Source organism: Antechinus flavipes, chromosome 5, assembly GCF_016432865.1.
Source record: "Antechinus flavipes isolate AdamAnt ecotype Samford, QLD, Australia chromosome 5, AdamAnt_v2, whole genome shotgun sequence".
NCBI classification, from domain to species: Eukaryota; Metazoa; Chordata; class Mammalia; order Dasyuromorphia; family Dasyuridae; genus Antechinus; species Antechinus flavipes.
In genome coordinates this window covers 37167734-37195133 of record NC_067402.1, presented here as the reverse complement: position 1 = coordinate 37195133, position 27400 = coordinate 37167734, and the positions used below count along the sequence as shown (strand labels likewise).

At 38.5% G+C, this 27400-nt stretch overlaps 1 protein-coding gene across 2 annotated transcripts in view; it reads right to left on the bottom strand.

Moving 5' to 3' along the window:
• Positions 1–27400, bottom strand: part of ATP2C1 (ATPase secretory pathway Ca2+ transporting 1) — a 145572-nt gene that overhangs the window by 21246 nt on the left and 96926 nt on the right. For both annotated transcript variants that reach the window (XM_051962717.1, XM_051962718.1), the window contains 10 exons: positions 25280–25435; positions 24729–24797; positions 19345–19420; positions 12826–12892; positions 11866–11990; positions 10829–10926; positions 9413–9508; positions 9234–9323; positions 7304–7408; positions 4550–4706 (listed from right to left, as the gene is read on the bottom strand). In XM_051962717.1, coding sequence (XP_051818677.1) covers positions 4550–4706; positions 7304–7408; positions 9234–9323; positions 9413–9508; positions 10829–10926; positions 11866–11990; positions 12826–12892; positions 19345–19420; positions 24729–24797; positions 25280–25435 — 1039 coding nt within the window. The remainder of the gene's footprint in view (positions 1–4549; positions 4707–7303; positions 7409–9233; positions 9324–9412; positions 9509–10828; positions 10927–11865; positions 11991–12825; positions 12893–19344; positions 19421–24728; positions 24798–25279; positions 25436–27400) is intronic.

The following is a 27400-nucleotide window of genomic DNA, read 5'->3' as shown; positions in this document are numbered from 1 at the left end:
AGCTAAGATTTTAGGATGGACTCTACATTCAGGAATCCGATTAGTTGCCAAGGGGCAAGCAATTCAACTAAGCAGTGGTAACAGAAAGCCAGTTTTAATAAAGTGAAAATGAGCTATAATTGAGACACATAAGCATTATGAACTGATTAACTTAGGATAACTATATGCAAATGCATAAAAGTTTTGAGCCAGTTCCCTCACTTTAACGAAATAAACATATGTCTCATATCTTTTGGATACAATTTGTTTGTTCAACTTTGAGCAACATTTGCTCAAACAACATTTGCAAAATCAAATATTTTTTGATAGAAATATAAAAGTCCCAGGCATCCAGGGACCTGGTTCTCTCCCATGTTCTCCAAGAAGCCTCTCCCCATCTCCTGAATCCTAATGCCTCTCCTTATTACAACTCAGCCTGTGTGATTGTTCGCACGTTGTCTCTCCAGTGAGGCTGTCAAGACTTGTGGATAAAGGCAATATTTTGCCTTTCTGTGAATAGACATTGCACAGGAAATAACAGGTGTTTTATAAATGCTTATAGACTTGACTTAAAATTAAGATATATTTTTAAGAAGTCTTATATGCAAATTTCCTTTTGAAATCAACTGGGGAAAAAAATGTAAGTTTTCTGTCTACAAAAAATGATGAAAAGGATTTCAAGAATACTTGTACTTCCAAACTTTAATTTAACAAATTTTAACTATTTTCTTTCTGTCTGTGTCTTCCACTTCCCTGTTTCCCCTTTTTAAAAAATTAATAAAGTATGAGTAACTGAATTAGATCTTGACCCATCAATGTTTTTTTGGCTAGCACTAACATTATCTCCATTTTGTTCCATCTTTAATTCCTCTTCATTCCCAGTTTTCATGGGAAAGAAGTATTTTTCTTTTTGCTTATTTGTTTAAAATAATTTAAGAATCTCCATTATTAATTTTAAAGGAATATATTTAATATACCAAACATTTTAAACTTTTAAAGCACTGAATTTACATTTTGACAGGGCCATGTCAAAATGTAAATTCAGTGCTTTAAAAGTTGAGCAGTAACCTTGATGGGAAAAATTTTCTTTTACCTCTTGCTCCAAAGAATAAGGAGTATTGTGATTTCTCCTGAGAAACTTAATCCAATAATGGGTCTGAGGAAAAAAATTGACCAGGTTTCTAGGGCTGTTCCTCCTCTATCTTTGCTCTCCAGGATTTGCCACCGGAAAAAACTGACTAAAATCCTAGTAAAATTGCCCTATTTTCTTTCTCTAACATCAGCACAATTCATTGCACATAGTCCAATGGGGCAAAAAAAAAAAAAAAAAAAATTGACTTATGTGGGTTTCTTCATCTTAGATGAAAGCCAAGCCAAGCCAAGCCAAGCCAAGCCAAGCCAAAAAAAAAAAAAAAAAAAAAAAAAGAAGTAGGGCCTGTGGCTTCTAGTGCACCTCTTTGATTAAAAGCTGTCATGGAGGAAAAGCAGAATGAGAGACTGACCTTGGTTAGTTAATTACTTTTGAATGCATCCTAGTTTTGGCTCAACAGTAAATCAAAAAAGTTCTTTTCCCCTTTTAGTTAGCAAAGCAGAACCAGTTACAGAATATCAGAATATACTCCAAATTGGGGAGCAAGACCCTTTCATTACATCATCATGCTTTTCTGACCTTCTTCCATGTGGTAATTGCATTAGTTGAATCCGCTATGCTTGTTCACTAGCAAGTACAGTCAGGAGCACTGACCTTGCCACAGGTGGCTCTAAATCTTCCTAAGTGATGACTTAATTTGGCTGAAATCTGAAGAAATGGAGCCACATCCTGATATCTACTACTTAAGCATAAATGAAAGCAGGTGTCTCTCTGAGCGTTAACATCCTTTTAGCCTGAATTTTTTGTGCCAGTTGCTTGCCTCAATCTGTACCCATGACTACCAATGAGAAAGAGACATGTTTGCTTAAGACAGAATAGTGGATTTGGAGAAGTAGAATTTCTTAGGACTGACTAGACAAGTAGTTAAATTCTCTAGCCCTAGAGCTCTCACAAGGACTATTTGTAAAATCTTCAATTATTTAAAATTTTTAAAAGATGTTCAAAGTTATTGCTAAGGGGCAAGTCAATTCTCCGAGAGCCTCATAGCATTTGAAGGAGATGCAGGGCAGCCTTTGCTGACACAGGTGCTGCAGACTGAGAATGAGATAAACTGGAGGCAGACGGAAAAGGAGAGAGGTCAGAAAATGCAACGGCCTCTCAGTCAGAGAGGTCAGAGAACAACACTGCCTCTCAATCTCCTTGAATCATCCTCTCACAAGAAGCGATCCATTCTGGATTGGATCTCCAGCAGCCACTGTCAGACGGCTCCCCTGTATTCCAACCCTTTATAGTTTTTGTTGAATATAAAATAAAGTAACTTAAGTCACTGGAGGACACATTTTCTGTCCTCATTTTCAATGTGGTGCTTTTCATTTCCTTTTTAAAAATACAGCACAGATACATGCAGTGAGTGGAGTGTAATAAAAGGAGGAGGGCTCGGATTCCAGGCCAATCATTCAACAAGGGTTTCTGAAACGCTCAGCACGTGGCAGGCCCCCGGGACGAGGCCGGGGAGACAAAGAACAGCAAAATGGGAAAGACAGGAGGGACGAGAGCACGTGTGCCCAGAGTGGGACTTATCTGGCAAGAACAAAAGGGCCTCTTTCTGTCAGAGTGGGCTGGAGGAAGACATGGGAGAACAGGAGGAAAGAAGGCCCATGGGATAAAGTATGGCAAAGTCCTCAGAGACAAGGGGAGTGTGGGGACAGGGTCCAGTGGGAAGCCTGGAGCGGGACAAGGGGTGTCAGAGAGAGGTGCCCCTGTAGGGTCTCCCAAGCCAAACCACCTGGGGCTGTGTCCTGCCCGAGTTCTCTGAGGGTCCCAATGCAGTTGTCATGAATGGATGACAGAATTTCCTGAAGCAACTTGTCCTTCTGTGGCCTGACTCTGACTGGGATGTTTTCTCCAGAGGGAATGTTGCCTCTCATTGTATGGGTCAACCAGGAATCCTCCTCTCCTTACCTCGAAACACATTTGAGACCAGGCTTCATTTCATAAAGGGAGGCTGCTCTCAGAGCAAGGGCTGAATAAGGGTGGGGGCCCAGGCCAAGTTCTCGAGCCTCGGGACCTTCACAGCTCATCTCCATGATAATGTGCTACGTCAGCAGCAGAATTCACTGAAATGAAGGCCTCAAACTACACTCTCTAGATCCTCAAAAATAGGAGACAGAAATCTCTTTTGTGGGAGTTTAATTCTGAAAACAGCCATTACATTTCTTTCTTTTTTTGCTGAGGCAATTGGGGTTAAGTGACTTGCCCGGGTCACAGCTAGGAAGCGTTAAGTGTCTGAGGCCACTGAGGCCACATTTGAACTCAAGTCCTCCTGACTTCAGGGCTGGTGTTCAGGGCAACCAGAGTCAAAAGAAAAGCGGCAGACACCAGCAAGCACCAAGAAGACACCTGAGACCACTAAGAGCTCTGCAGACCTGCAGAATAAGGTTGGGGCTGCCCTGGTACCCCCAGACCCCAGCTTGGCCAGGCGTGGGAAGCAGCCATTCCCTAGAATCTATGTAGCTGTCTCAGGCTGGGCCCAGAAGGGAGGGACCTTGGCCACCCAGAAGGAACGGCTGAGCCCCCAGAGCCCAGCTCCCCTTTCTGGAAAGGTCACGCCTTCCACTTCTCAATGTCATCCCATCAGATTCCACTTAATTTAGGTGAATAAAACTACACAGGCTTTTCAGAAGTCCTAGCTATGTGGGTCAAGGGTCCAACAAGGCAATGGGTTTCTCTCCTAGCCTGAGTCTACCAAGGTAATGAATCACTGCAGAGAGGATCCACAATCTGCCTCCAAAAGACTCTCTCCAGTAACGTGCAGTCTCCGTGAGGATGGGGAAATGCTCAGTTCAAATAGGTCTTCCTTGTGAGCTCCTCAAATAGGTTCTCAGCCTCTTTCAAAAAAAGCATGATCCCAAAGATCAAGAAGGTGGTGCTAGTTCAGAATTCTGGGACTGAAAAGGCTTTCCCACAGCCTCTTCCTAACCAGTTATGGTCCTTGACTAGAGAAAAAGAAAATCCTCCCCAAATTCAGTCCCATCAGAATAAGAAAGCCCTGGCATTTTTAGCAAACCAAATGCAGGGAAGATGGATATAAAAATCAATTTGTGGCTAGAAAACACAGTCATACATCTGGCCCTATTGCTGATAGCACATAGCAAGGAAAGGCTCAGTCTTTATTCCTTCCTTCAACCTGCTGACGAAGACAGGCAATCTTCAAGTGAAGAATAGAAAAAATGGGTAAGGCAAGACATATTTTGATTATGCACAGTCTCAATGTTCACAAAAATTTTCTAGCCCAAAAGAAAATTTTCAGAAGAAGAGAAGGACATAGTTAAACTTCCTGGGCCTAAAGGATATGACAGTGAAGGGCCCCAAAATAGCTGTTAAAACATGATATACATTATACATTATACTAAATGAATTAGAGAAGCTAAAAACAAGTCCTCCCAACTCCTCCAAGGGGTCCCCACGAAGGGGAGTTACCTCTCAGTCCTGCGGAGCCCATGCTGGACTTCTCCTGCTGATACACATCTTTCTGCTGCTGAGTGAGTGCCAAGGTCTGTCCTTTGTTGTTATATGTGGTACAGTATCTAATCACTTGTTCGTAAGCACCCTTCATAAAACAAATTTCTGGGTTGTCCTGAGGAGAAAAGAAGACATGACAAGGAAGTAGAATGTCTACTAAATGGCCATGAAGCATACGATGCTGGTACCATGCTGACCCCGAGCAGATTTTGGCTGTAAATCTCTGCATTTCCCTGGAAAGTTTAAACAGCCTTGTCCAAAAGACAAGAGTGACAGCCACATAAAAGTAATTATCCCTACATAAAACTATAGTTATAAATTTATTTACATTTTAGTGGTGTGGAAAATTTTAATATCTATAGTTTTCACGCATGAATTCTTCACCCATTATCAAGGGTCTTTAACCTAAGCCCAAGGACTTAAAAATACTTTGATAATTGTATTTCTACATAATTCAATTATACACCTTAATTTATATCTTTAAAACTATTATTCTGACAAAGGATCCACAGATTTCACTCAATTTCCAAAGGGGTTCATGACACAGACATGATCGAGAACTCTTGCTCTACCATAGACAATCTTAGTATAGTAGAAGAGAATTTTCCCCCTGTAAGACACAGCGGGCCAAACCTACAATTTCACTAATTCAGGGAACCCTCAACAATGAATCTCTTTACCAATACAGATCTATAACTGTTCTGCAACTTAGAATACAAGATAATGCTTCATGCCTCGCCAGGGTTACAGAGCCAGCATGGGCACAAGGTGACAGCTCTAATCACTTTATCACCATGACTGCCTGCAAGAGTCACAAGGACTATTTTACACATTTCTATTTTTGTTACATGTATAACATGCAGGATTCTCCTGAGTTATATGGCTTCTTAATCCAGGATAAAAAAAAAATATCAACCAGTCCTTTCTATTTCTTTTTTTCATTGAGAACTTCTCTGAACTCTTCATCGTGCTCCCCTTCTGCAGCAAACTTGTTCCCAGGAGGTCTCCTTCTGCTACAGGATTCAGTGGGCCTAGTCCTCAGGCTGGCCTGCAGGGTAAGGCTGCCGGATCCAGGCCTTTCCTCAAAGAGGGGACTGTGAGGAAAAATGCTCTCCAACTTCAAGGAGAGAATTGATGATCTCCAAGAAAAAAATGAAGTGTGATTTTTCCACTTTTTTGTGCCTTTTCTTCTTTTTTTGCAACATGGCTAATAAGGAAATACTTTGTCTGATTTCACATATATTATTGATATATTCCTTGCCTTCTTAGGGAATGGGAAAGGTTGGTGGGAGAGAAAAAAATTTGGAACCCCAAAACTTTTAAATGAATGTAAAAATAAATAATAAACTGGGGGGTGAGGAAGAGGGTGGACATAGCACAATCTTCTCCCCTCTTCCCATCAGCTATCCCAATTTTGGACTTCTCTGGAACTCTCATCATTCCCTGTCCTCCCCAACATTCTCCTGCCTCAACTCCACTTTTCTGCTTTCCTTTATGCTGTCATCCTGCATTAGATGATGTCCAAGGCCATTTGGGAAAGGAAGCCTCCAAGGCATAGTTGGCAGCTCCTTGGGAGTAGGCAGTATCTTTGTTTTTATTTGTATGCCTAGATTTAGCAAAGTGCCTGACACACAGAAGGGGTTTAATAAATGTTCAATGACCGACTGAAAACAAATACTGAGTCCTTCTCCCAGCAGGTGGAGTCTTTATGTGTACTGAACAGCAGCTATTAGATTCATCTGCTTCGGTAGTCTATAATCCTAATTTGTTCCATTGATGGATCTCTATGTTCTTAGCCAGTGCCAAAATGTTTTAATAACCCTTTGATGGTCTGATCGTGTGACACTGAATAAGTAAATCAATTCAGAAATTAATGTCATTTTTATTCTATTGTCTTGTCCTGTTCTATTTATTTGGGTCTGTCTTTATTTCTGGTATGGTGATATGGTAGGTAAGTCTTCTAGGATTTTACACAGGATGCAGTCAGTTTAAATAGTTTTTCCTATTAGATTTCATTGATATTATATAGAAATGTTTTGCTCACAACGGATACTTATTAATCAACTTGCTGAATGGAAGAAAAAAAATCCACCATTCCTTCTGTAGTTTCAGTGAAATTGTGGCCAAGAATCCTGGGAATCGGAATGGGCACAAAGAAGGCGAGATTTGTCCCTGATACTGAAGCAGCTGGCTTAATGCTCTTACAAAGCATGCGCAATGAGAGCTTTTGGGAAACCCTACCTGTGACTCCTCGAGAAACTGGCCAAGGAAAGGCAGCTGAAACTGACCCAAATCCAAGAACATTTGGGAAAGGAAGCCTCTAAGGCATAGTTGGCAGCATATACTTAAAGGAAATATTTCTCACTGTGTTTTATTTTCTAGGAATTTATAATTCCAGCAAAGGTTGAACTTGAAACCCATTTCCTTTGCTCATGAACAGAGTAATTTCATTAAGATTTTTTAACTTGGTGCTCCTGGCTATTGCTGCTCACTTAAAAACAAACAAATCAGAATGGTTTGTTTTATTCGGAAATGAGAAAGCAGGAGAACAGAACAGTTTGTCCAACATTATACAGGTGTTAGAGTAGAAAGGCTCTGCTGGCTGTACATCTCAATTCTGACAGTACAGGCAGAGCAATAATTATTTGAGTGATTAGAGGGGAAAGGAGGACGTGTGATAATACAGTGGGGAGTTGTTAAAAGAAAGGATACCTGCTGTGTTTTGTGCACACACTTAACAGCCATCCATTTTTGCTCAGAATTGAAGGGATATTCTGCTTTTCTTATATAGTCCTGCTGAAGTCCATCAAGACCCATCTGCATAAAGTATAAGAGGAAAAAGATCCTTTTCATCAACACAATCCTTTTAACAACATAAGAAAAGACAAATTACTTTCTAAATATACCTCAGATGATTAGAGGATAATGCTAGAGACCAAGGCCAAAGGTTCAAGCCTCATCAATCACACTTGGATTATTACTATTACTTCTATCACCAGATGACACTTAGAGAGCACTTACTATGTGCCAGACACTGTGCTAAGCACTTTACAACTATTACCTCATTTGAGTCTTACAACTCTGAGATAGGGACTATTGTGAACTCATTTTACAGATGAGAAAACAGAGGCAGAGAGGACAGTGGTTTGCCCACAGGCATGCGCTAAGTGCACAATCCCTCCTTCCAGGGCCCGTACTCCATCCGCTGGACCCCTGCCTGCCTTCGAGAAGGTCAGCATATTTTCAGTCTCTCTCTGGAGACCCCTCCTCCCGTTTCTTTCAGGGCCACAACTATGACACCATGGGTCAGCAGCCGAGGTGAGGGGGTTTGATAACCTCACCATAAAGTTAAAGGGCGACTGCAAGCTCTGGGAGTCAAGCAGCATTGAAACCCGGGTCTCCCGACTCCAAAGGTGGTGTGCCAGTCACTGGCTGTAGCCCTAGAGAAGGGACCCACGACCCCAAGGAGGTACAGACAGCAGCACTCAGGGGTCTATACCCAAGGCTGGTTGGAACCCAGAGAGCCCCTTGTGCACAGGAGCTGCGAATGACCCAGGCCAGAAAACAGGAAAGGTGAGTGCTTCTGAGCCTGTGGGCCTTAGGATCAGACTGTGAGTGTGGCTGACCCCAGCCTGGGTGATGAGAGGGAGACACATGAAGACCAAACTAAAATAGAGATTCTTAGTCTCTAAGACTCCCAGTCTAAGTCTGGGAGATTCAGGGAAAAAAAAACAACAACACTTTTTCTGATAACTATTCTTCATTGTAATTGACTTCTACTGTATTCTATATTTTAATTTATGCACTGAAAACCATTTTGAGTAGGCATCTATTAGTTTCACCAGCTTGCCAAAAGGGTCTCATGAGACCAAGAAAGTTAAGAACTTCTGATCCAAAAGTCTCCTTCTTTCAACGTGGCTTTCCTGGGATTTAACTGAAGACAATAGCGTCCTACTGCTTAGCAAATTCAAGGTGTGTTTCTTCTCAGAACCTGGGCCAGATACACCCTCACTTCTGCTCCTCAGAAACATGCAGCAGAACTATAGCAGCAAGTTGCCAAATGAAGGAGTGCATATAGATGGTTTCCTAACAGAGGTGACAGACATGAGGTATAGGAGTGGACACAAACTTTGGGATATGGTATATGGATAACTTTGGTCTGACTACACTCATCTGTTGCAAAGGTTTTAAAATGGTAGGGAAAAAAGAAGTGAGGGAGCAGCTGGTTCATAAAAGAAAGGACAAAAAAAGGGGGAGGAGGCACTGAAACATTTTTTTTTTAATGTATAGAGAAGAAAAGTTCTAAATTAAACAAAAGTAGGATAATTTCAAATCAGGTGTAGAATTTAGTAAATACATTTTAATAAAAAATTAGTATGACATGGCAATTCACAGTTTTGTAGAGAATCTCTTATGTTCTGATATGTTCTTTTTTATATTTAAATTTAAATATTTATATTTAAATGTTCTTTTTTATATTTAAGTTTCTAAATAAGAAAATTATATCTTGATAAATATGTTATATGGGATTTTTCCACTATGAGAGTCATAAGCAAAGATAAAAGCAGTCCTGCTATACTCTCTCCAAGGACAAAGCATTAGGTGGGAAGGGACTGAAAGTGAGTAAGTTATAAACACATACCTTCATTGCAAGAGCAATTAGAGCTCCTTCTGTTGGTTTTCCCATTAAAGTATTGTTCCTAATTACAGCATCGTTGCACACACAACCCACCTAAGAGAAATATACACATAACTACAAAGCCATTAGAACACACCAAGTCACTTTGAAAAGTTACTCTCTTTCAGCCCCTAAGTACTTGCCTCAACAATTCGACTAATGGATGGGTGATAGAATCCATGAACAACATCCCCGTCCAGTATGACTTCACCAAACTGATTGTAGCCTACTCCAGTAACCTAAGAAATTATATAAACTTGTATCAAAAAAACTGACCAGCAGAGAGAGGAGAACAAAGAACAAGAGGTCATGTTAAAATTAATTTCTGCCACAACACTGAAAAAACCATATTCCTAGAAAAGTATTTGAATTTGTTCTTCAAACTGAGTTTGAACTGAGTTCTTGAATTCAGGATAGATTCCACTTGATAGGTCGATCAAGTTTAATGCTTTCTTTCACTAGCAAAATTTAATTAAAATGTGAAATAATCTCTATTAATGATCAATGAGATTCAATCTACAGGAAAGTATCACCATCTAAGATCTTTTGATAGCTGTTGTGTATTAATCTCATCTCATCATTTATGGAATATTTTTATGGAATATTTTAACTAGTAATTAATAATAATAATGACCATGTAATACTCATGATTCCAAATTTACAAATCAATGATTAGTCATATGAACTGAAACAGAGCTAACATGGCACACATTTAAGTACTTTCATCCTTCTATGTGTGATTAAACAAACTGAATATAAAACAGAAGTTGACCTCAAAATTTTCTTAACGTTAAGCAATAACATGGACCAGAATCTTACAAGACATTACAGAGAGAGCTGGACTATGAAATGTTGGAGGGAACACCGATACCACAAATCCACTGTAATAGTTCAGATTGTGTTCAGTGGAAAAATGAGGAGCAAATGTCCAAGAGAAACCAGAATCCTTACTGCCCCCTGGATCAGGACATGTATGTTGATATGTCCCACCAAAATTAGAGATGTCACACAACTGTCCAAAGTAAAACTTTGCCAGGTCCCAAGCCTGATTATCAACAGTGTCATTTTACTGTACATACAAAACTAATCAACTTAAATTGTGCTCTTAACAAAAAACGGCAAATCCTGGTAAACTGTTCAACGCTCATCTTCTTCATTTATGCCCTTGGCGCTAATTACATTTTTTGGTCACAAATTCCATTAATTATTCTTGAATTTACTTCTATAGAAAGGTACTATCTAAATCTTTTTGTAGTTGTGGTGTAATAGCCGCACCTCAGCATTTACAGAATATTTTAGCCAGTAATAATGACAACAAGAATCGGTTGGTATGATGTGTTCAAATACTTTCTAGCTGATCTACATAAACTCTTTAGAATGGGTAGAAGGAACCAGTTTTGCTGATGAACATTTTAATCCTGCTCTGAAGAAACTTGAATTTGTTTGCAAGTTAAAAGGTGAAGCTTCTTCCTAAAGGTGTACCTTCAATGATAATGAAAAAAAAGAATAGAATAACAAAGGTATGTCTTCAGTAAAAATGGAGAAATCCCACAAGATACCTCGGCATGCTGGCCATCTGAAGTAAAGATGTGAGTCACTGTCATTTCGTTCTTGGTCAGTGTCCCAGTTTTATCAGAACAAATCACATTACAGCAACCTTAAAGAAAACAGCACAGAAACATCAAAGAAGAAGAATGGGGGAGTACACAAAGGTTTTGAATGAACACAAATAAGTGAACTTGGAAAGTCAAACTACTCAGAAGATGAGAAAATTACTTGACAAAAGGAGGTAGGATCTTTGATGCTCACTTGCACCTATGAAAACGACATAATGTTGGGTTTAAAGCTGTATTTTCATCATGTTTGGTTTTTGGTTTTGGTTTTGTTTTTTTTAAAACACAGATTACCCAAATTTTCAGTTAGGATTTAAAAAACAATAAAAATGCAGACTCTCTTTCTACATTAAAAAATTCTTTTTAAGTGCTTTCCCTCTTCCCCATTCAATTCTAGTTTTCCATAATAAGCCTGTTTAATGACTTTGGGGATAGGACAGGCAGGATTGCAACAGAGGTAACTCACTAGATCTCTGGGACATATAACCCTGTAGTGAGGACATAACAAAGTGTCTGCTATCTCAAATCATGACATTAAACTGCCAGACAGGCAAATTAAATTCCCAGTACTTCTTGGATATCTCAGATGCAGAAAAATGAGCCTCTAAAAGAGAGGGCTCCCAAAGAGACAAGAGATTTGCCTTCCTGTTCATAGAGACAAGAGGAGCCACAGAACAGAAAACATCCCTGATGAGCCTGAGATGCCCAGCTTTCAAGTCCACTTTGTGCCAGCGAGTCTCATCACAGTCTGCTTTTTTTTCTTCAACATGAAAAAGAGTCCCTGACGAGAAGGCTAGCATTTCTGTCTCGTCATCACCTCAGCATTCTGCATTCAGACGCTCTTTGCCGACACCGGCTTCCCCCATGTCGTCAGGGGGGCCCACCCTCTGTGGCTGGGGCAGCAAGCAAAGAACCAACCACGGTCAGCGCTGACCTTGCTCATGAATTCCCACTGATTGGCGCCCTCAGTCAACATGACTCACCTAGAGTCTCTACAATCGGCAGCTTCTTGACAATAGCTCTTTTCTTCACCATTCTCATGACACCAAGAGCCAGAGTCACAGTGACCACAATGGGAAGGCCTTCAGGAATGGCAGCGACAGCCAGACTACAACAGAAAGCCCCACGTCAAATGAAAAGCACACAAATTGGCTTTTTGCACAAACTGTATGAATCACTTAAAATAGAATAAAATCCCAAAGAATTAGTGCAGCCAATCAATGTCTCCAAAGACAAGACATGAGAAGCCTCTCTCCCTACACTCCCTTGCAGAAAGAAGGGGAAGGTCCACATGTGTCATACATTGCACATTTTCTCCAATTTCTCCAATGTACTGATAGTTATGCCAATTTCCCCCCTCTAATCTTAAAAATATATATCCTTTTTGTTATGTGGCATGGCTCACTGAGAGGGGAAGAGAGATATTCTGGAGGAAACTGTAGTGATGTAAAAAAACAAAAGACATCAATAAAAACTTGTTTTTGGAAAAAGTGCTGATCTGACCTATAAATATACTAAATCACTAATGTACAGCAAACCACAAAATATCATGTTTTATTAAACCTCTTTAGAATTTAGCAATACCTGAATAAGTCTGAAGTTTTTAGTCTCACTGCAACCTATGGAACCGTTGGGATTTTAAGGGTTCATCAAATAACCAGGAAAAGCAGGGCTACAATGTTTTGATAAACACAATACAAAGCAATCTAGAGAAAAACTTAATTCTGGTGTAGGATTTAAAATATGTCCACAACATTTACAAATTAGATCTTCTTTTGGACCATAAGGACTTGGAGGAGAACAGAGCTTTCCTGTCTAGTCTGTAATGCACCAAATACTGCAATGGAACCCAAATGACATTGTTCTCTCTTCTAAGAAAATTGCTCAAGATGTCACAGCCATGAGACAAAACCCGAAAGACTAAACGCCAGCTTCTCTCTCACCTCACGCCAATAGTAAACATATCCAGGATATGTTTTCCTTGTAACCAGCCAACCAGCATGATAATACCTGTAACAGAATCAAACAGGTCCTGGCCTCGTTATTCAAACTCTGAGGAAGAGCATCATGACAATTAAGGCTGTATTGAAATCTCATAGCAGACAGAGATCACAAGATCACAGATCATAGACTTAAAGCTGGAATGAACCTTAGGAATCATGTAGTCCCACATTCTCTTTTTATAAATAAGGAAACTGAGGCCCAGAGAAGTGACTAATTCCAAGTCATAAAAATAGACATTAGGCAAGGTAGAATTTGAACTGAAGATCTTTCACACCAAATCTAACACACTGCACTAGACTGGTTTATGGATGAGGAAATGTCAGGTTACAATTGGATAAGTTTAAATTTAACACTGGGAAAATTAAGAGCATGATGTCTTTAAATTTAAGACATGAAAAAACAGTCAAACATGTGGAATTTATAATCACATAACTTTCTTAGGGATGGATCTATTTTGTATTCAAAAAATACCAATCATTTTATTACAAAAAGCACAATGAATTAAGATTTTAATAGTGTACAAAGAGAACTGATTTCAGATCAAAAGGAGTGAAGCCTTCTTATCAGAGCCATCAGGAGCTAGCAAAGGGCCTGACAGAAAAATAGGCATTTAATGGATGCTTATGTCCTTCCTAGTCACATTTCGTGAAATCACACTTTTAAAATGTACTTTAAGGCACTAAAAAATAAAAAAAAGAAATTCAATCAGAAACCAATTACTTCCCTCAAGCTAGCTGTTAGAAGGGGGCAAATGACAGCAAAAGGAATCTTAGTACCAGAAATGTACTTGGAACTGGAGAACACAACTTTCAGGCTTGGGCCAGGGTGGGGTGGACAAAACCCAAGCCTCAATACCTATTTACTTGCTCTCACAGTAACAAATGACTGTTCTTCACCATGATGACACTGAGTCTGACTCTGAAAGCTCCTGAATCAAACAAATAGTAAGCTAAGCTGGGACGAAAATTCAGGAAGATATCTTAAAAACATTTTCAGTTGAGTTGAAAGTTTTTGGACACTGTTAATCCATAATGATCACATAGTTTAACTGGCCAGAGAGATTTTATTATATAGTTCTATATTAGTAAGAGAAGGAATAAATTAAAAGTTAATTAACTTCCTCTTCCCCATCACTTTATGACAAAAATAGACATGTTAAAGAACAAGAGACCAATCCAACTCCAGACTGTGGGTCAGTTTGGCCAAACTCAAGAATCTGCTCATCACCCAGAGGGCTGTTCATCAGGTTGTCACTTCCCTTTGCTCAGAGCAGCTTATCAGGACTGTCTACAAAAGATTGTGAGAACTGCAATTTGTGGTTGTGAAACCAGCAGAACCACTGATGAAATCATGGCCTCCTAAAGCAAAAATCTGAACACTCATTCCAAGGAATGTTCTGTCAGAGTCAATTATAATGCATGTATATTTAAAGCTCTACTCCCCAGCCCAAGAGGTCTTTAAGGTGTTAAATAGATAACAACCATCACTATTGACCACAACATAGAAAATTTTGATTATATCAAACTGAAAAGTTTTTGTACAAACAAAACAAATACAAACAAGATTAGAAGGGAAACAATAAACTGGGAAAACATTTTTACAATCAAAGGTTCTGATAAAGGCCTCATTTCCAAAATATATAGAGAATTGACTCTAATCTATAAGAAATCAAACCATTCTCCAATTGATAAATGGTCAAAGGATATGAACAGACAATTCTCAGATGAAGAAATTGAAACTATTTATAGACATATGAAAATATGCTCCAAATCATTATTAATCAGAGAAATGCAAATTAAGACAACTCTGAGATACCACTACACACCTGTCAGATTGGCTAGAATGACAGGGAAAGATAATGGGGAATGTTGGAGGGGATGTGGGAAAACAGGGACACTGATACATTGTTGATGGAATTGTGAACACATCCAGCCATTCTGGAGAGCAATTTGGAACTATGCTCAAAAAGTTATCAAACTGTGCATACCCTTTGATCCAGCACTGTTTCTACTGGGCTTATGCCCCAAAGAGATACTAAAGAAGGGAAAGGAACCTGTATGTGCCAAAATGTTTGTGGCAGCCCTGTTTGTAGTGGCTAGAAGCTGCAAAATGAATGGATGCCCATCAATTGGAGAATGGCTGGGTAAATTGTGGTATATGAATGTTATGGAATATTATTGTTTTGTAAGGAATGACCAGCAGGATGAATACAGAGAGGACTGGCGATACTTACATGAACTGATGCTGAGTGAAATGAGCAGAACCAGGACATCATTATATACCTCAACAACGATACTGTTTGAGGATGTATTCTGATGGAAATGGATCTCTTCGATAAAGAGAGCCTTAATTGATCAAAGATAGACAGAAGCAGCTACACCCAGAGAAAGAACACTGGGAAATGAATATAAACTGCTTGCATTTTTGTTTTTCTTCCCGGGTTATTTCTACCTTCTGAATTCAATTCTCCCTGTGCAACAAGAAAACTGTTCGGTTCTGCACACATATATTGGATCTAGGATATACTGCAACCCATTCAACATGTAAAGGACTGCTTGCCATCCGGGGGGAGGGGTGGAGGGAGGGAGGGGAAAAATCGGAACAGAAGTGAATGCAAGGGATAATGCTGTAAAAAATTACCCTGGCATGCGTTTTATCAATAAAAAGTTATTTAAAAAAAATAGATAACAACCACTTAACAAAGGTACTAAAATGATGAAGCCTCTTCAAAGGTATAATACATTCAAGAACTCAGTTAATTTTCATTTAATTCTTCATAAAGTTTTTCTTAATGAATACTAGTGCCTCTCCCCAATTACTCTATTTCTACTTATTGCACTTATAGTTCCAGCTTGAAAGTTCTACAAGGTCTTAGAGAACATCTAGTCCATCTGTTTTACATTACAGATTAGGAAACTGAGATCCAGAGAAGCAAAGTGACTGCCTGGAGCAACAGGATTGAAACCCAAGTCCTGTGTCAGTCAGTCAGTAGAGCATTTATTAAGTGCCTATTGTGCACCAGGGACCATGCTCTTTTTGTGCTGTTGACACTTAAGCATGTCCTTCTGGTATCCTGTTTTAGAGTGTAAGCTCCTTGAGGGCAGGGACTGTTATTCTGTATGTTCCTAGGACCAGACACAGTACCTGGTACACAGTAAATACAGAAATGCTTGCTGAAGTACTAATTTATCACAAGTTCTCATTGAGAGTAGAACCAAGAGAACGCTGTACACAGTAACAGCAAGATTATGTGATGATCAAGTGTGATGGATGTGGCTCTTTTCAACAAGGTGATTCGGGCCAGTTTCAATAGATTTGTGATGGAGAGAGCCATCTGCACCCAGAGAGAGGACTGTGGGAACCGAGTATGGACCACAACATAGTATTTTCACTTTTTGCCTGTTTGTTTTTCCCTTGTGGTTTTTTTTCCCTTTTGATCCGATTTTTCTTGCACAGCATGATGAATATGGAAACATGTTCAGAAGAACTGCACATCTATAATCTACACTGGATTGCTCCCTGTCTTGGGAAGAGGGGAAAGGAGAAGAAAAATTTGGAATACCAGGTTTTGCAGAAGTGAATGTTGAATATTATCTTTGCATGGATTTTGGAAAATAAAATAATATTGAGAAAAAAAGAAATGAATGAACTGAGCTACTTAAAAAAAATAGATGTTCTCACTGACTCCATGGGATGTGAAAGTCACAAACATTTAAAACAATATAGCCAATCCCAACGGATTTCTGATTTGTATTCTAAATCAGGTCTCCTTTCAATAGGGAGCTAACTGACACAGTGGGTAAAGCGCAAGATGTCAATTCAGGCCGATCTCAGTCCAAATTCAGTCTCAAAGTGTACTAGCTATGGGCCTCTGGGAAAATCATTTAACCTGTTTTCCTCAGTCTCCTCTCCCATAAAATGGGAATAATAATAACATCTTGCTGCCAAGGTTGTTGTGAGGATCAAATGCTTTACAAACCTTAAAAGCACCACATAAATAATAGCTGTTAAAGAAATAGACAGTTGACCTAATTTACACCGAAGCTCTCAGACATGCACACTTATTTGGAAGACCATGTACAGTGAGACCTGATCTAACAAGGAACTCTGATAATAAAGTTCTAACTTCTCTGGGTGCAGAGCAAAGAACAGGATAGAGGAAGAACTTATATGCTCTGAGAGTTAACAAAGTCAAGTCTCTTACACATGAGGGCCCTCCAAAGATATCAAGACCCATTTCTGTCTTGTCTAAGTCTGATCCATGCTCATCTTGGAATTTAAGCCTTCCCTCTCGTGGCTGCCCCCCACCCAAGAAAACTCTCAAGCACACTGAAGTTCTTCCTAAACTGCAATACCTAGAAAAGCACACTCCTCTAGACAGGGTTGGACCCAAGTTAGCAGAATCAGTGCCTCCTGAACCCAGGATGCACAGCCCCGTCGCACTGGCTCCTTGTGGCTGCCTCGTATGGAGCTTCTTGCCTCCATGAAAATCCCCACCTGCTTGTCAGACAAACTGCTCCCAAGGCCCTTCGCTCCTCCCAGCTTGTACATGGGAAGCGGAACCCAAGCTGAAGACATATGTTATTCCTATGAAACTTCATCTTATTTGTTTTGGTCCGCTGTGATTTTTCTTTGGCTCTTGTCATCAGCTCTTCCTCCTCATTGGAGCCATAACAGGAGAACAGAACCGTCACCTTTCTGCCCTTGTGTGGGAGGGAAGCAGGGACAGAAGGCAAGAGGAGGTGAATAGGAGCCAGTTTTTTCCCCGCTAACATCCACTCCTAACCTCTACATCTTCTCCATAGGAACAGCACAAAGATCTCTCAAACCCTTTCTGAAGATCTAGGTAAGCTGTAACAACAGCCTTCATCTGGTGTAGTCTGACATGGCTGGACCCTGATGGAGTGAGGCTGGTTCTTTGTGCTCAGATTCTCAGGAACCATTCTTTCAAGAAGACAGTCTGGAATTTTGCCAAGGACTGAAGTTGAGAACAGCGGCCTACAGTCTGCACCTCTTCTGAGTGCTGGAACAAGGATTTTCCATATTCAGTCCACAGACCCCCCACTTTCTAAGCCTATTAAAGGCTGCTGAATGGAGGCTCTAGAGACTTGAACCCATCATGAAGAGCTGATAAGTACTCTCCTTCTCACCTTCCTTATTGGGGACATTAACTCCCTATCTGCTATTTCTGTTTTGTTGCTTCCAGTCCAAAGATCATTCTCCTCTGCAGTCTGTTGTTCATTGCTCTCATGCTTTCTAGCCTGAACAACAATCTAACTGCCTTAGATCCTCCTCTCTCGCCCCAATGTAGCTTAAAGCCCACTCTTTCTGTTCTTAGTTTTCCTTGCTAGCCGTAGTTCATCCTGAATTCTATCACTCCTGATTCAGTCTTTAGAGAACAGTGCTATGTTTTGTTTTTACCCGCCATTACATGGCCTGGCTTCCACCTTCTCTGCATCTTTTCAGGGAGGAAGAAGGAGGTTTTTCATTTAAGTTTTATTGATGCCTTGTTTTTACTTCATAGTCACTTCTCGGTGCCCCAGTCCCCACATCACACCCAAACTCTTCAGCAAAGAAAAAGTCAAATGGGGAAAACAAGCCTTTGAAGAGTGACCTTCTTGGAGAAGGAATGCCGTGCGCCTCAGCCATGGTCCCACCTCTCTGAGAGCAGCAATGAGCTTTCTCTCCTGGGGCCCAGATTGGGGCTCTATAGATATGACTGCCCTCATCATCTATTTCTTCTCCCGCTTTGGACTATCATTTCATAAAGGGCTTCTGCTCTGAGTTCTTCCTATCAGTCATTTTCTCTGGCACAAGTGTATTCCCTTACCTTCACATGTCATGCTATTTTCAGCTATTTCCCCACCAATGGGCATCTCCTCTGTTTGCAATAACTCATCAAAACAGCCTTACAAAAAGTCTGGTGCAGGGTGTATCTTATCAAAGTTTACATCAATGGGCACCCTGCACGACACACTGACCTCAGGATGATAACCTCTGTTTGTCTAGAATTGGTCATAACAGTTCCCTCCCTACTCACCGAGGCCTGCGTCCCCTTAGATTTCAGGGCACCGACTCTCACAATTCACCTTCTGAACATTTTACTACCATCTCCCCTTAAGGTGTAGGGTCCACCTTGGAGAAGTTTGTGACTCAACTCTGTCACAAACTCTAAACTGTCCTATGTGCCTATGAGGTTCCCACCCACCTAGTCCTCATTATGGGTGATAAATGTGGGGTCTGTGGTATGTTTCCCCTTTGTTGGCTCACCTCTCTTTGAAAGCAGAAAGGTATCCTTAAGGCAAATCAAAGAACTGTTCCCAATCTATAAAATGAGGGAGTTGGACTAGATCACCTCTAAAGGACCTTCCAGCTCTAAATTCTGTGATCCAACAATTATGTCTTTCAATATTAAAAGCTAACTAGCAACTTCAGATACATACTCACTCTTCTCTTACCTATTATGGCAAAAGAATAAAAAGAAAGTTGTTTTCCTAAAAGATCCATGCTCTTCTGCAGTGGTGTCTTCGGAGCCTTTTGTGAATAAGAAGAGGAAATCATCATGATTAGATTTCTCAAAGAACATCTTAGTGTAAGTAAATTAAAAGTATTTTCATTTTTAAAATTCACTTTTGAAAACTATTGACTTTAGATAGAGAAAAATGATATGAAAGCACTAGGATACATCAAAAGGTACTAATCAAATTAAAAACTTGACACACTTATGTTTCACATATGGAAAACATCTAGAATACAGCAGGAGCTCAACAAGTACTTTCAGAATGGAGGAACACACAATATTCTTTAGCTTTTGGTTCTCAACAAGTTTCCCATTGGGTTCACTAAAAATTCTATTCTTGAGAACATAATTGTTTCTATCAAACTGATAATTTAACATTAGATCGTTAGGATGAAAACTCTGTTTAACATCACCTATGGTTGTCTGGTGAACAGAATACAAAATAAAATCACCATCTAAAAAAATAGCACATTGATATTGAAAAATCCTAAAAAGTGAAAAACATGAGAAGAAAAAGACAATTAGTCAGCCACTGGAGAAGCTGAAGTATCTGATGAAAGATTCTGGTTTGATTTTGTTGTAGATAGATACACTTTCTAGGACAGCAGGCACAGAAGAACCACACACATTTTCATGGGGCCTGTGAATGGAGTGTGGCATATTAAATAGAGAGTTCTATACAAGAGGACAAAACTGAAAAATAAATACAAGGCATCCCTAAGAACAAAGAAATCATGACAAAACCAAAACATCGATATCTGAGAACAAAGATATATGCGGGGATATGCTAAATTTAAGGGAAATAAACTAATACTGTCTAATCTTGGCTAGGATTAGGTGAGTGTTAGGGTTTTTTTTTTAATTTTCTAAACTGGAAAACTTATGTGAAGAATATACTTTTATGAGGGCATGTATTCTGTGGATTAACTATAATTTGATTTTAATGTCTATATTCTAAAAAATTCTAATTTCAAATACTTGAAAATGAGATATCAGGTCAATGCTAAGTCCTCAAAAAAAACTAATAGTATATAATTGATTTTGCTATCATATAAATATCTCTTTTTCTTTTTTTCTAATTTATTTATTTAAAACTTAGCTACAAAATAGAAATAGGAAAAAAAACACTACGTGCACGGCAGCATATAAGAGGATTCAAAATGTAAAACAATAAATTTCCATTTCAAGAAAACCTATATAATAAATACTACACATTGTGTTGAAATGTCTAACTTTGCTTTGCTTCCTTGTTAGTATTCTTTTTTTTTCTTTCCTTTCCCCTCACCCAAGAAGGCTACAATTAAATGCAGATATATTTATATATCCATAGATATATACAATACATACACACAGAGCTATACAAACATTACACATACATACATATATATATACACACACACATAAACACTGATATAGACACAATACACATACATACATTCATACACATCTATATAAGGCTGAGTTATGCTTATTTGTCCTCTAAAGGGAGACATCTTTTTTTATAAGTCCAAGTCCTTTCACATTTTTCTAAGTCCACCAACTCATCATTTCCTACACCAAAGCAATATTCCAACCTTATACTATCTAGCTATTTCAAACAGTTTAAAACAATATTGATTAATATAGTTGGCACATAGTATAAACCTATTTAGCTCTAAGTTTGACTGAAATCAATGATTATTGCCCACTTTTTTTAACCTAATAAATTCTACTCTTGATCTTTACTCTTATGTTTCTTCATATCTCTTATTTCCTAGCCCTGCTGATTCCTCCGCTTTACTTCTTCCCACTACCTTGCCAATTACTTAACCTACCCCTCCAAAGATCTCTCCCTTATCCTTCTCCCATTTTCCTCCCTTTTTATGCAGTTCCTGTTAATCTATATATCTTTCTATTACCACCTCTATCCTATTTCCTCATCCTCTTCTTTTTAAAATAAATTTACAAGACTTTTATTCCCTTCTAAACATATAGATTATTCTAAGTAAAGTTTCCTCTAAAAATCCCTCCTGTATCCCTTCCCCCCTTCTCTTTCCCTCTTATTACTTTTTCAATTTAGAAAATTTTTATATCTTTCTAGCTATATATATATATATATATATAATATACATTTTATATATTTATAGATATATATTTGATATATATCTAGACATGTATATATACATACATATATAAAGATATATAGATAGATATATTTATAGATATATATTTGATATATATCTAGACATGCATATGTAAAGATATACATATGTAAAGATATATATAGATATAGATAGATATAGATATAGATATTTAAGCCATTCCCAATGAGTAGGATTGCAGAACTAGCAATCCAACCAGTGCTTTCACATCTCATTGTCAGTTCTTCCTCTTGTACCTCATTCGTTGTTTTTACTTCTTCCTACATGGTTTTGCTTTTTAGATTCACATAGTACTCAGCTCTAACCCAATCTTTCTTTTGAACTACCCAATTATTAATGATAATCTTAGACATATGGTTTACAAATCCACAAAGAAAACAAAATTTGTATTTATTGAGTCCTTTGTAACTAATCTTAGATGTTTACCTTATATTTCTCTTGGATCTCATACATCAAATTTTTTATTAAATTCAGCACTTTTTTGCAATAAATTCCTCAAAGTCTGATAGCTCACTGAATGTCTTTTTTTCATTAAGGAATATACATAACTTTGTTGGGTATATTTTCAGCCATAATCATCTTTGCTCTTCAATATGGTGTTCTAAGATCTGTGGTCTTTTAACACAGCTCCTGCTAGATCTATTGTGATTCCAATTGCAGCTTCATGATGCTGAACTGAATTGAAGGCTTTTTTCCCGTGTTGCTTGTAATATTTTCCCTTTAACCAAGGATTTCAGAATTTGGCTATGATGTTCCTGTAAATAATCTTTGTAGGATCTCTTTCAGGTGGTGATCAGTGGATTTTTTTCTTATTTCTACTTTCCCCTCTTGTTCTATCAGGACAATTTTCTTTGATTACTTCTTGTATTATTGTATCAAGATTTTTTTTTTTTATTGTAACTTTCAGATAGTCCAATTATTCTTATGTTTTCTCTTCCTCATATACTGTTCAGATTAGTTGTTTTTCTTATAAAATGTCTCTCATACTAGTTTTAACTTTTTTATATTTTATTATTTCTTGGTCTCTTATAACTGTTTGCTGATTCCCTCTTGCCCAATTCTAGTTTCAAGGAGTCATTTTCTTTCTTAAGATTCAGCATCTCTGTCATCTACACCCAGAGAGGACTGTGGGAACTGAGTGTGGATCACAACATAGCATTTTTACTTTTTGTTGCTGTTTATTTGCATTTTGTTTTCTTTCTCATTTTCTTTTCCTTTTAGATGATTTTTCTTGTGCAGCAAATTATTGTATAAATATGTATACATATATTGAATTTAACATATATTTTAACATGTTTAACATATTTTGGACTACTTGCTGTCTAGGGGATTGGGAAGAAGGAAGGGAAAATTTGTAACACAAGGTAGTATGGGTCAATACTGAAAAATTATCCATGCATATGTTTTGAAAATAAAAAGTTTAAAAAAAAAAAAAAGATTCAGGATCTCCTTTTCTAATTGATTGATTTTCTTTTCATAATCTTGTTTTTCCTGGATTGTTCTTATTTTTAAAAAAATTTTTCTTCAACATGTCTCTTGATTTTTAAAATCTTTTTCTGAGTTATTCAATGAATTTTTTTGGGATAGGTAACTATTTAATGTTTCTTTCTAAGGGAGGAGAGGCTTTTTATTTATTTATTTATTTTTGCTTCAATATTTTTCTCTGAAGGTAAACCCTGCTCTCTATTCTCACAAGAACCTTCTATGGTTGGGTTCTTTTTCAACTGCCTGCTCTTTTATAATCACCTTGAGTTCTGAGGTTTAGGGATGGTGCCTTTGGCCTGAAAAGTAAGAAATCTGTCTTCCTGTAAATGCCCGGAGCAGCAGCATCCTGGCCCCACTGCTTTGCACTCACAGGGAAAGCATGTGCTGATTCTTTCTGATCCAGAATAATATCTCAGCCACACAGCTGGGCCCGGTATTCCTGATTAGCAGATGTGTCCTCTATCTTCCCCCACTCAGATGTTGAGTCCCCACAAGGTCAAGGAGGTGAAAACCTTGTGGCTGGGGCAAAGGCTACTCCCCCAGCCCAGCTAGCCTCAGGGTTCATGGCTTGCTGTTTCCCTGTAATTAGCCTGGAGGTGCTTACTACCCATAAGCCAAACCTCAGTCTTGGTCTCTTTCTTCAGGATCTTCTCTGGTTGTCTCACTGTTCTGACCCAGTCTTGCTTATTTTTGCCACATTACAATTGCCCCAAGGTGCTATTTTGTCTTCTTTTGGGGAACAAATCTGGAGAGCTTAGAATTTTCTGACTCTACCATATTTCCAGAATCCCCTCTTCAATATATTTCTTTAAATAACAAGGAAAAAAAAATTTTTAATCTTGTAGTCATTACTTAATAAAATACTAATCCATACTGTCACAGATTTTCTCCCACTGGAACAGTGATGACAAGGCGAGGGGAAAAAAAAAAATTTAGAAAAGTCAAACACAGCCAAGCTTTGGAGACTAGCAAAAGAAACTGGGATGTTCTCTCTGGCAGTCCTGATCTTCTGGAACATGACCTTTTCTGAAGGATACAGCATAAGAGAAATACAGTGGTGCAAATGTGTGGTTCTATCAAACTAACACCCTTAGGCAGAAAAGACTGAGGTTAGTGGGGCCATGGTTATTAGGCCCTTTCTAAAGCACAATGTCCCAAAGGTCAGTGTTGGACCCTAAATGTGTTTCTTTTGTTACAATAATGTGCACTCCTTATGAGACACCTACAGATCAGACCCAGAACTTCTGTCATTAAATAACAAATAAATAACATGTCCTGAACATTAGTTGCAATGTCCATGCTAACCATTCCCCAATTGAATTTCTCAGGTATTAGGCCAGGTACAACGCAGATGACCCACATAACACCATTACTGTGCAAAGGACAAGGGTTCTGACTTTTATTTCACCTTTACCTTCAGCTCAGTTTTTAATTCAATATGAACAGACTTTCATTCTACCTCACCTCTGCCTCCTACAAATCTGCACTGCTCCCCCCAAAGCCCAATGCTGCACCTCTCTCATAAATGAAGTTCTATTGCTTCTCCACTCTCCAAGCTCCCCACCTCCTGCTGAAGGACAGACTTCCCTTTCCTCAACTTTCCTCTTTGTCACTTTGTTTACACATGCATTGGATTATAGTCCCTGAATATAATCACATAAGCAACTTGTTGCACAACAAATAGAAAAGTACTCACTTCTTCTGCTTGCATCATTTTAAAAACCTCGCCAAATTCAGAGTTTTCCCCTGTCCCAATGACAATTCCCTAAGAGAGAAAATAAAGTTTAAAATGTAAAGAGATTCAATTTTTCCTTTCAAACAATTTGAAAGACAAGGAATTTCCAATTCTATTGAAAAAATTAAAATAGTAACTCTGCAGTAGGTATCAAAACCAAGCACAATGATGATCAGGAAGCCACCAAACCCCACATATATGTTTGCACGGTTAGAAGTGGGTATGTTGATACATCACCATCAGTGAGTGTCTTTTACAGGGAATGAACAGTGATGAACAGGTCACCCAGCCCAGGGAGAGAAGGCATAGTAGCAGATACAACATAAGGTAAACTGCAAAAAGCTTTCTCACTCCCTAAATTGCTGTGTTATCCTCAAATAACTCATACCTACACCTTGCAAAACAGGAATGAAGAAAAAGGTTGCTTCTTGTTTTTTAAAATCTTCAATCTTTGAAATTTAATGGATATGGAATTTGCTTAAAGTAAGAAATCTTTATTTTTTTTAAATTACCTTCGCCTTCCCACATCTGACCAACGTTCCCATGAAAGCAATGTTACTTCTTGAGGTGAGATCACCATTAGTAGCAGCAGGCTGAGGTGTTGTCAATTTAGAACAGGGGGTCGTCTCTCCAGTCAGACTAGATTCATCAATAGAAAGATCTACAGCCTTTTGGGAATGAAAACATAGCAGTTAAAAGCTTAATGCTTTTTCACATCATGCTGTGAACTTATGCTCTCAAAACCTAAAAACATTAATGTCTCTTGGTTTCTCCCTTAAGGATCACTTTTAATGTGAGTGGATGGATATAGTGCAACATTAGCTAAGAACAAAAGGGGATGAAAAAGATCATTTAGTTACAATTATAACAAAATTCCTAAGGAAAAAATTAGTTAAGCCTTTTTTCCCAATTCTACAAAGTAGCCTCTGAGCAGTTTGATTAAATTGGGTTTTATATGCATAAATTAGAAATTTCTTAAGATTTCTTTATATTTCTGACTAAACTACATGCAAGATCTCTTCATTTGTTTAGTTTTTCCTTAACCATTCAATTCTTCTTTAATTTCTCTTAAATTTTTATGATAGTAGGATACTGAGGATTACTTGGAAATTTCTGTAGTTGTTTTATTGTTCAGTAGTGCCCTACTCTTCATGACCCTATTTGGGGCTTTCTTGACAAAGATACTGAAAGGGTTTTGCCATTTTCTTCTACAGCTCATTTTCCAGATGAGGAACTGAGGCAGACAGGGTAAAGGGACTCGCCCATAGTCATACAGCTAGGAAGTGTCTGAGGCTGGATTTGAACCCACTAAGATGAGTCTCCCCAATTCCAAACCCAGTGGTCTATCCACTGCACCACCTTATAGCCCATTAATCAGAAGTACATTTTTCTAAATGGCGTCAACTCAACAAAAGCTTACAACATGGTAAAATACAGCATAACAGAGATTAAACTGCTGTACAGTTCAAACAATCAAGGAGAGAAGAGTCATGGTTCAGATTTTCTTTAGTTAACTGTAGAGGGCGGAACTCTGGAGAAGTATACTTGAAACAAGGATACTTATAACAAGGTGTTAACTCAATGGAATGTGATCTCAGTGAGATGATGATGCTTTAGTTTACATATACTTAGTACTTAGCAAGGTGATGGAATGGTTCTCTAATTCATACATATTCAGTATGTATAATGTAATTGTAATAGGCTATTTAAGGACTGGAAATGAGACATTCCATCTTCGATCATCCTCCTGGAGGCTCTCCTGCCTCCTGCACTAAGATCAAGACTGGGCCAGAATAACTCCATTCCTGACCATTCTCGTGGTGTCTATCCTGGTGAGACTAAGGCCCGTCCAAAGGACCTCCAGAAAACTAGTCCAGACATTAGTTAACAATCACCATTCAAACCAAGCCATTGGATTTCCCCTTGCTGGGGCCTTCCCAAACAAGTCAAACGATCAAGTGCTTGGCTCTGTTGTAGAGAGGATTCTTACCAACTTAGTAGAATTGCATAAAACAAATACATTTAAATAACTTGTTTCCTCAGAAAAGGCCCAATAAGCAAATATTTGAAAATATTTTATGCCTTTCCTTCATGTAGCTTTGTATATACTCTTAAACTTTCTCCTGCTGCCACAATTTGTTCTTGACCGTTTTAGGATTAGAGTTTTAAAACAACGTCAACCTTACATTTCACAATGAACCATCAGAACTCCGAGTTTGCCAACTAAGTCCAAGCAGCAGAATTTGTTTTTACATTTTAATTCTTTCCTCCATTCCCCTTAGTCCACATTGGAGAATGCTACCATTTGACACAGATATGCCTGTGTGTAAAACCAAACTATACATCCTTCTATTTATCAGTTCTCTCTCTAGAGGTAGACATCTCTTTGTAGATGATTTGAATATTCATAAACCTCAAAAGCCTTAGTTATTCAGTTATTTTTTGAACAACATTGCTGTTACTGTGGATAACATTTTCTAGGTTCTGCTCATTGCACTCTTCATTATTTCATGCAAATCTTTCTATGCTTTCCAAAATCAACCAGCTCATTATTTGTTATAGCACAGTAGGTATTCCAACACAATCATATATCAATTTGTTCATCCATTCCTCAAATGATAGCTATCCCTTCT